At 45.4% G+C, this 9409-nt stretch overlaps 1 protein-coding gene across 1 annotated transcript; it reads right to left on the bottom strand.

The window, feature by feature from the left end:
* Positions 1-6943: 6943 nt before the first annotated feature.
* On the bottom strand, positions 6944-8550 carry LOC129339053 (uncharacterized). Its single transcript, XM_054993660.1, has 2 exons — positions 8008-8550; positions 6944-7666 (listed from the first exon to the last, which is right to left on the bottom strand). The coding sequence occupies exons 1-2, from the start codon at positions 8548-8550 to the stop codon at positions 6944-6946; spliced, it is 1266 nt and encodes a 421-aa protein (XP_054849635.1).
* Positions 8551-9409: the final 859 nt, after the last annotated feature.

Below are 9409 nucleotides of genomic sequence, written 5' to 3' on the forward strand. Positions count from 1 at the left end.
GGTGATTGCTCATAACGGCACATCTGGTAATGCGCCCACCACATGCGCTTACTACAGAGAGTTGCACAGCATCCTACGTGGGGACGCGAGTGTGAAGCCGAAGCGCATTGCTCGGAGCTTGAACATTGCTGTTCGGGAGCTTCCAATTCGCCCAGAGGTGATCCCCTCAGACGGTTCAGAAGAGCTCTTCACGCATGACCTTGTGACGGTGGACTGCGATCATATACGAAGCTCCACTCCCGCTCCAAGAGGTAACAATGGGTGTGTGTGACGTCATCATTATTAACACATAGTGTGTTGTGAATGGAAACTCCCAAAAATGCAAACTATGTGTGATATTTTACTGTTCTCCCAAACCACAGCTCAAAGCTCCGTGTCGACAGATGATGGAACAGATTGTGAACTGGACACCACCGTTGATGGACTGGCAGACAAAGGTGAGACGAGTGGGGTTGACAATTGGACACATGCAACTGTTTCCACAAAACACTTTCTCCTAAATAGATGCTGCCCACTAGGTCTCACAAAAATTGGTGGAGTGTGGGTTAGCCAGGCAGTAATGGCAGGCCTACTCATAAATGTCCAGTGGAGATGCCCTTAAAATCAGCAGTGGCCACTGGAATTGCCGAGCAAAAGCAAACATGGGCCGCAGCCGCACCTCACTTTTTCCTCAGCCTAAGAGTGGTATCCCTTTTATCCTGGAAGGCCAGTCAGGACACCCAGGTCTCATTCTGAGCGGTAATGGAAAGGTACGCAGTTCTGGCGGTTTCACAATCAGGTTACACGTCTGGTGGTCCTGGCCACCTGACGCTTTACAATTTTCAGTGCCAATTTGAGCATTAATTTTTGGCCAAAAAACCCGGAACAAGCTCTCTGATGGATGCTGGATTACTCTCCACTCGGCAGAAGCCCAATCCTGACCATTTCTTATCCCCCCCATGCAATTATCAGAATTTTTTTTTCATTTCACTGGCCACACATTTCCATGATAGGGTCCTATATGGCAGAAATATTTGATGTTCACTGTAGTGTCAAATGCCGATCAGTACTACAAATGACCCACCTATAGTGCTGTCTTAGGACATGTTATATGGTTGTTGCGCTAATGATTTGTGATAATGTTCTTTTCCATTTTTTTCCCGTAATAAGTGACCTGGGGGGAGACTTCTATGCTGGGGTGAGACCTCATGTGAAACAGGGAGATCTCGGTCACCATCCGCTTTTCTTCGTGCCCTCTTAGTGGCCGACCCAACTCTCCCCAAAAGAAGTCTAAGACTATACCAGCAAGCCATTTTATCCCTTGGTCCCTTTTTTTGCACAGGACTGTCAGGCCAACAACTAAAGGCTTGCTGAAAGCCTTCCTGAGACACTGTGCACGGTTCAACTTTGACTCTCTTCTTTTTCTGGTTTCCACAGAAAACACGCCGCCTTGCAATGATGCACAGGAAGATTGGATTGGTGTTCAGGAATTTGCCACATCACCCAATGAAGCACCATTTGGTAATGCATGCCTTATTTTTAATCTCTGATTCTGAAGAGCAATACCTCAAAAAAATATTCCAGTAAATTATACGTGAAATTTTGGCCAATTTATCCACAATTCTACTTCCTTTCACTCAAAACGCACAGGAACCCCTCCACTGGAACCTGCAGAGCTCTCCCCGGGAACACGTCTATCAAAAATCAGAAACCGAAAACGTAAAAATGCCGCCCTTTATGGTGTGGCGGACAGAATGCTAAGCCAAACAAGAAATTTGCATCGAGAACAGCTTCTGGAATGGAGGACTGAAAGACAGGAAAATCTCAGGTGGTTGGAGGAGGATAAGCGGGTTCAAATGGATTTTTTGGAGGAGGCAAGGAGGGAAAGAAATGATTTGAAGGAGTCCTGGAGGGAAAACCTTTCCGTTATGAAGGCGGCGGTCAGCACGCTGCAAACACTTGGGGAATTAATGGTGCAACAGAAGCTGACACCCAACCCTTCTGATGTGGCGCTCAGTGTTCCAGATTCACAGCCATCAATTGCTAGAGCGTCCAGTATGAAGCGTGCATGTGTGGGTAGGGCCAGGGAGAGGTTGACGTTGTAGAGCTGGGGCCAAAGCCATCTTTCTATTTCCGGTGTGTATTGTCTTAACTGTCCAATGTCTGGGGAAGCAAACCTATGTATCGTAATGTGATGATTAGCCATCAACGAGTAATGGTGATGTGTGATGCATGGCATCAAGAGTAATGATTATTTCTGCCTTCTTCCAAAGGCCAGCTTCACCTCTTTTACTGTTAATGTTATGAGAAAGTCCACTTAAAATTTATATTGCTCCTGAAATCCAGCTCATTAAAAAGGGTGTCTGTAAAAGAGGGGGTTTTTTTCTTCAGAGTTGAATAGAATGTTTCTCAGTTCTACCGTGCTCTTTTCTATCAACATGATTTGGCGGTGGTCAAATACTTTTATTTTCTAGTGTGGCCAACTACTGGAATGAGAAGCAGGTGCTGGTTCATCTCAACTGCCTCTCAGATAACATACCATGTACATTTGGCATCCTGAACCTCGTCAGAGAGTTGATGATAACATGCAGACTGTCTTCACGCACAACAGTGTCCTGGGTGATGTTTGTTGTTAATGCTATTCATGTGGGGGCACTATGATGAAAAAATGGTGTTTGTTCTGTGATATTTGTGCGGATTCCTGAGTTAGCAACTGTGGACACACCAGTTACAGAAACACAATGCTTAGTTGGGACAAATGTAAAGAAAAAATTTTCTTCCAGGAATTTCTGATAGGTTGAAGTTCATGAATGCATGTTCCCTGTGATGCTTCAAAGTCACAAATAAAAAAAGGTTGGAAACCACATCAGACTGACTGATGCTCAATTGACTTCTGCAATGATTACTGAATTGTATTCATTTTCATAAAACCTGGTTTAAAATCTCCACAATGAATGACTTCTGGTGTCCCCTTTTCTATTACAGCATGTTGTGTAGTGAATCGTTTACAATGGGCAACAAATCCAGAAGCGTGTTTCAAACAGCACTAAATAGGGAGACCTTGGAGAATTGCAAGCAGTAATGGACCATTGTAGATGGGTTGCAAACTCTGCTTTGTGTGGATAGGAAAAAAAAACATTGATTGTCATTTGTGGTAGCCTTCGGGACACATGCTTATGCAGTGACCACCGTTGTGATCCGTCACTCCATGACCATTGCAGATGCGAACAAAGAAACAATCACACAAACAAAGATGAGAAAATTCAATATTTTCTTTAGCAATCCAAAAAATAACTTGACACCTTCACTTGAGAATGACGCAATTATTAACAATTGTTAACGATAACTTAAAAACCTCAAACTATTTACAGTTCACGGTCTGGCAAACAAGAGCAAAAGTCATTATATTACATGGAACACCAACAAGGATGACACACTAACAAAACCTAAACACCCTCCCCTGTCTCGGCTGAACCCCTGTTGGCCTGTTCTCTCTGCCGCTCCCGCCTTTCAATCCTTGTCACCCTTCTGCCGAGTCTTGTCAGTCTGTCATCGAATGCTGACATGCGGTCCATTAGTTTTGTTACTGTGAAGAAAGAATTTAATGAGGTATTAAGCAAATTTAAACGTGGACAACCAATGCCATTTCAAGTCAGTCCCTGAAAGAAGGAATAACATACAGGTACTAAGGCCCAAGCTGCACATGAAGAGTGACACTTGAATGGCAAGTGTGTTTCCCCCAGTTCACTTGCCCTCCACTCAATCCAAATGCCGTTCAAGTGTCATTTCTCATGTGTGGCTTTGCCCTAAGTCAAACGTTCCTTGCCTGACAAGGGTTTTAATAAGAGAAGACCTGATAGTGCATGTTTCAATGTCATCAGTTATAGGGTGGCCTACACAAAACATAGAACAAAACATAAGCTGGTGAACATAGACAGAAAAGCAGATGTTCAAAATCATCACACACTGGGCAGTCATCAGCATTGCAAATCACAATGTTTCTGATTTCTGCTGAACGGTGATGGATTGGAGAATCATCAGCAACGTGAAGCGCGGTCTTTTGACCAGCAAGTGTCAATCAAGCTGGAAGTTGCAGTATCACTTACTGGTGCCTCCAATTCGCCCCTCCACTCCACGCACCAGGCGGTATACATCCTCCAAGGTGTGCTCTTCCATGGACTGCTGCTGCTGTGTGGAGGACTGTGGCTGTTCCTCTGCTGTCTCTGGGTAAAAGAAAAATTGTAAAAAACCCTGTTAAGCTATGATTTTTTCATGGGCATTTCACGCATTGTTATCTACAAGCAGACAGGCCCAAATTCAGACGTTAAATTGCACGTCGATTGGATTTTTTTACGGGGAGTGCAGAAATAAATTGCATGTCAATCCTTTGGCACTGATGTTCACTGTTCTTAGTTGCTCGCGCAACGTCACGGGTTCCTATGCACCAAGGAAAAATAGTTGTGGGTGGACTGTGTCCTGTTTTTTTGATGGCGGCCTCTATGCTTTTGGGAACACTGAAAGGATGAAAACCACAGAATTAAAAGGGGAATATTTTTCATGACATAAACATTATGTTAGAGAGAACCACTCTATGCACGTTTGCAGTCCGTTGCAGCACGGTCAGTTTGGATTATTTTTTGGGCACAAAGCAGTATGATGATGTGCACAGTCAGTTTAATCTTTTCAAAGAGAATGCTTCGTTTGGGCTTACGTGAGGCGGGAGTTTGAACCTGGGACGCTACACTTGGACCAGGTATCTCTTCTGTGGTGTCATCCTGCGCTCCACTGGTCTCCCCTTCTGCTGGCAACGCATGCCGCTCGTCCTGGCTACGATGAACAACTGAAAGTAGATCACACACACAGCAGAGACTCTTAGATGTATTCTTTGTGTTTCAGCCAGTTCCAAGTGTCAACCTAAAAATTAGAAGACTATTTGCACATCTTATTCAGTGGTTATCTCTTATTCAGGATCAAATTTGGTGTTTTGGATTCCCTCAATTAGCACACAGCAGCTGAGCCGGAATGAGGCCAAGAACAGAGCCCAGTGGTTTCTTACAAAGGATCAGTCATCCTCCACCCTTTCCAACCACAGAAGTTAAGGATTCATAAAGAAAAACCCCCTGTCTTTGGTTCAATGCGGGGGACTAACAGAAGGTCAAACGATGGAGGGGGATGTTTTGCAAGGGCGGGGGGACACTGAACAAATCATCGTGAACAGTCAGCCAGTGCAGAGATTAATCTCTGTGGTCTATGCCAACAGTAGAAGGGGATTTGATATATCGATCTTTTGATCGTTTGCAATGTTTTCTTTTTTTTTAAGACCAAAGCAACGTCTTGGTGCTTGCTGCAGATCCATTGCAGATAAGGGCATTTTGAAAGGGATAGGAGCATGGGAAGAAGCCATGCTTAACCGGCCTCTTCATTCAAAATCTAAAAAGAAAAACTTACCGGAGTGGCGGCGGGCAATCCAGCTTGGTCGCCCAGCTTGCTCCCAGAGGCGTAGCATGGTTGAAAAGTGTGCGGGGCGAGCGCTTTGGCGGGGGATACCCTGCCAGGCCTCGAGGGCATCAAAAAAGGCACCCTTCACCCTCTTGAACTTGGAGCGGCATTGCTCCGCGGAACGGTCGAATCCTCGAGCACCCATCTGCCTTGAAAGCCTGAGAAAAATTAGGCGAGTAGGCAGATGGGTGCTTTTCATGACCCGTTCCGCTTTCCCACTCCTTTCGAGGAGTTCCAGCATGGCCTCCACCTCGGCTTCCCTCCAAAACACTCCCTTACCGGTGGGCGCCATTTTTAGTAATGCTATTTGTAATATCGATAAATTGTTTCTCCTCTTCTGCGCATGCTCGTTATGATAGCGTTTTCCAAAAGAGCGCCTTTTTTAAATTGAGCGTGCGCGGGAAACGCCGCCAGCTTTATCATTCTGACGGGTGCTATTCGCGAGTGTGCGACTGGTCGCAATTTTGAATGCTCTATATAACACAACGTTTCTAAAGAGGAGATCACAATTCACTGCTTATAAAGGCATGCATAATTGACCATGAGTGTTGTGTGAATAAAGTGGTCTTCTTACAACCGTTTCTAGCTTCTTTGTAATAAAATGATGGGGATTCCTAGTCAGATAAATCAATGTCAAATTTCCATCTTTCAATGGCCCCCCCTAGGAAGACGCACGGAATATTTCTCTGGTTTAACAGTAGATCAGAGAATCACCTTTCATTTAAAATTATCTTGGATTCTTTGATGCCAATGTGCAAATCCAACACCCAAGTGGTCATGTTGATTAATGCTTATAGCTCACCATCCATGGTGTAGACCAGAGAACATAATTTTTTTTTATTATCAACAAGCTGTTACCTATGAGGACATCTTTTTGAAAAGTCAATGAAAGGTGGAGGTTCCAAGTTCCATTTTTCAATTAGCAATCAGAAAATCTTTTATTGTCATGACCTTAGGTTTGACATTTCCACGATGTCCATCACAGGATGCCAATTTAGAAGACCCCAGGAACAGAATATGTCTTATGGTTTTTGTCTCCCCTTTCAGTTTATGTGAAATGTGTGGCACACATTTTAAAAATATTAGAAATGTGAAGGATGATCCATGGGAATAATGTTTTGTTTCAGTGCAAGATACATGTTTTGGATACATGTGTTGCGGTTGTCCAGAGACTTGCCTCTTACTCATCGTGCCTTTTATTTCCCTATAGGATTTCACTGCACAATGTAAAACAGATGGGTGGAAAATGTTTTCTGTTATCCTGTCTGTGTCAACTCCGATACACTGTGGCAAACCAATCAAAGTCAGCAATGAATTAAATTTTCTTTCTTGTCAATAAATTTCAGTAAAATAAGATTGTTTTTATTAAACCAACACAATTTGAAAATTTACTGTATATCAAACAATTTGCATAAGAAAAGGAATGTCAGAGGGAGAGATTTGTGATCTCAACGCTTTAAACAAACTAATGATTGTGTCCATGTCTGACACCACGAGCTATCCAACTCGCCACCACCTCACGCACGGCCTTGCCCTGCTCCAGGTGGTTGTCTAGCATTTCCCTTTCTTGTCCCTCCACCCTGGAGATGAGCAGCGGGTCTACAGTGCCCACCTCTCCCAGAATTTCGTGCCCCCTGTCCTCACAGAGGTTGTGTAGTACCACGCAGGCGGTCACAATGGATACAACATTTTTTTCTCTGGCCTGGAGTCGGTGGGACAAGCACCGAAATCTTGCTTTTAGACGGCCGAAAGCGCACTCCACCCGGTTGCGCGCCCGTGAAAGACACCTGTCAAAGTTCCTATGTGCCTCTGATTCAGCGTATCTTCCAAATGGCTTCAGCAGCCAACGGCGCATGGGGTAGGCACCGTCTGCAAGTACCAGGGGTGGAACATGAACTCCGTCTACACAAATGGTGGGGTTGCCCGGCACAAAGGACCCAGAGTCCATGGCGACACAGATAGCGGAGTGGGAGAAGACGAAGGCGTCGTGGTTGCGACCGCTCCAGCCAATCTCTGCATCGATGAATCTTCCCCGGTGATCCACAGTTCCCTGGAGAAGTATTGAGGAGAAACTTTTCCTGTTCCCGTACTGGTCCGCCTTTCCTCCCGGGGAACATATGGGGATGTGTGTGCCATCAATGGCCCCAATGCAGTGTGGCATCCCCAATTTCAGGAAACCGTCCATTATCTGAAAAGTAAGCCCCCCCCAAAAAAATATTAAGTTCTGCAAACAAATCATTCAAGGGAACACATCTCATGATTTTCTCCTTAACCATAACATGACAACCCAATTTCAATGAGGACAGATTTCATGTCAACCATGCGGCAGTTCAGACTTGAGTCACCTTCCTTGCGCAAAGCAGTGAACAACGAATGTTTGACAAATCACAGCCACTCTAACTTTTGAACAAATGATGCACACACACACCCGGTGGGGGGGCAGCCCTAATGAATGACATGCCGCAATTTTTCAATGTCCTGCGGCGTCGATATGACGATTTAATGCACCAACAAAGTAAAAAAAATTACCCTTCCAACGTGGGGCCCAAGGCGAACGGTCTTAGACAGCAGCTCAAGCTCGACGGCCAGACAGAATTCAACTACCAGATGGGCGACGGTGGAGCGTCCGACACCGAATATGTCACTCGCCACTTGGTAACTGGAGCCGCTTGCCAGGAACCATACAGCCACAGCCACCCTCTTCTCTACAGATATGGCTTCTCGCATTGTGGTATGTTGCCTCTCTAAACGGGGTCGTAGTGCCGCCACCAGCTCACCAAAGGTGCTCCTGGACATTCGGAACCGGCATATCCATTCGTGGTCGTCCCATACTTGGAGTACTATCCGGTCCCACCAATGACTGCTTCGTGGATAGACCCAGAAATCTCTGGGATCATCCAACTCAGCTAGAGCACACCACTGGACAGCTTGGACATTCCCTCCTGCAAGGATCCGACGACGGTGGCGGGATGCGATGACACCCAGCCGACGACGGATGCGTCTTCTCTGATAAAGGAATCGAGCAGCCGCTCGATTCGAACGAGCGATGTATCGACTGTATGACCGAAACATCTCGGAACTGCACCGAAGAAGAATGGCAACCACTTGTCCTATCAGAAACATTACTGTCTCTCTAGGAGCCATAATGGTTACCCGCAACCTCCTCTAACAACCCACAAAGGAAAAACGCCTTGCACACAGTTTTTATAAAGATTCAAATTGACCCGCGCTGCAAAAGGGACCAATGGTTGGAAGGAGGTGGCGGCAAACAGAGGCATCCAATAGCTGAGAAGATGGTGGGTGTGTCTTCGTAATTGCAATTTAAAAAAGTATCGACCTATCGGAATTAAAACAAAACCTTTTTAAAAAAAATGTTTGGTGGAGGCATCGGCCACGCTAGTGGTGGGGACGCCCCTGACTTAAAAACGCAAGTGGCATCGACTCTGCATTTTCACACAAAATCGATATATCGGAAATAACTACGAAAATTTTTTTAAAAGCGTGATGACGTCAACACGGGCGCGATGGTAGGACACGCCCCGAGAAGCGCGTTTCTTACGGGGATGTGGACAAACTTCAGCGCGCAACATCCGCGATCAGAAAGGGGATGTGAACACCGATAGGGGAGACGCGCGATAGAGGACGTCGGGAGAAAAGCGGAAGAAATGCGAAGGGGTAGGTGGTGTGAATTCGGCCTCTATCTTCTTGGGTGTTTGCCACTCCTCCCAATTTGGTATCATCAGCAAATTTAATGAGCAGCCCTTCCACTCCTTCATCCAGATCATTGATAAAAATATTGAAAAGTACCGGGCCCCAAACCGAATTTAATCTTACAGCAAAGTCTGCCAAAAAAAACAATGAAGTAGGGCCAGGATTACAGCACTGGAAAAACGATGCAAACAAAAAAAAGTCTAAGGCAACAGAAACTGTA

Source organism: Eublepharis macularius, chromosome 12, assembly GCF_028583425.1.
Source record: "Eublepharis macularius isolate TG4126 chromosome 12, MPM_Emac_v1.0, whole genome shotgun sequence".
NCBI lineage: Eukaryota > Metazoa > Chordata > Lepidosauria > Squamata > Eublepharidae > Eublepharis > Eublepharis macularius.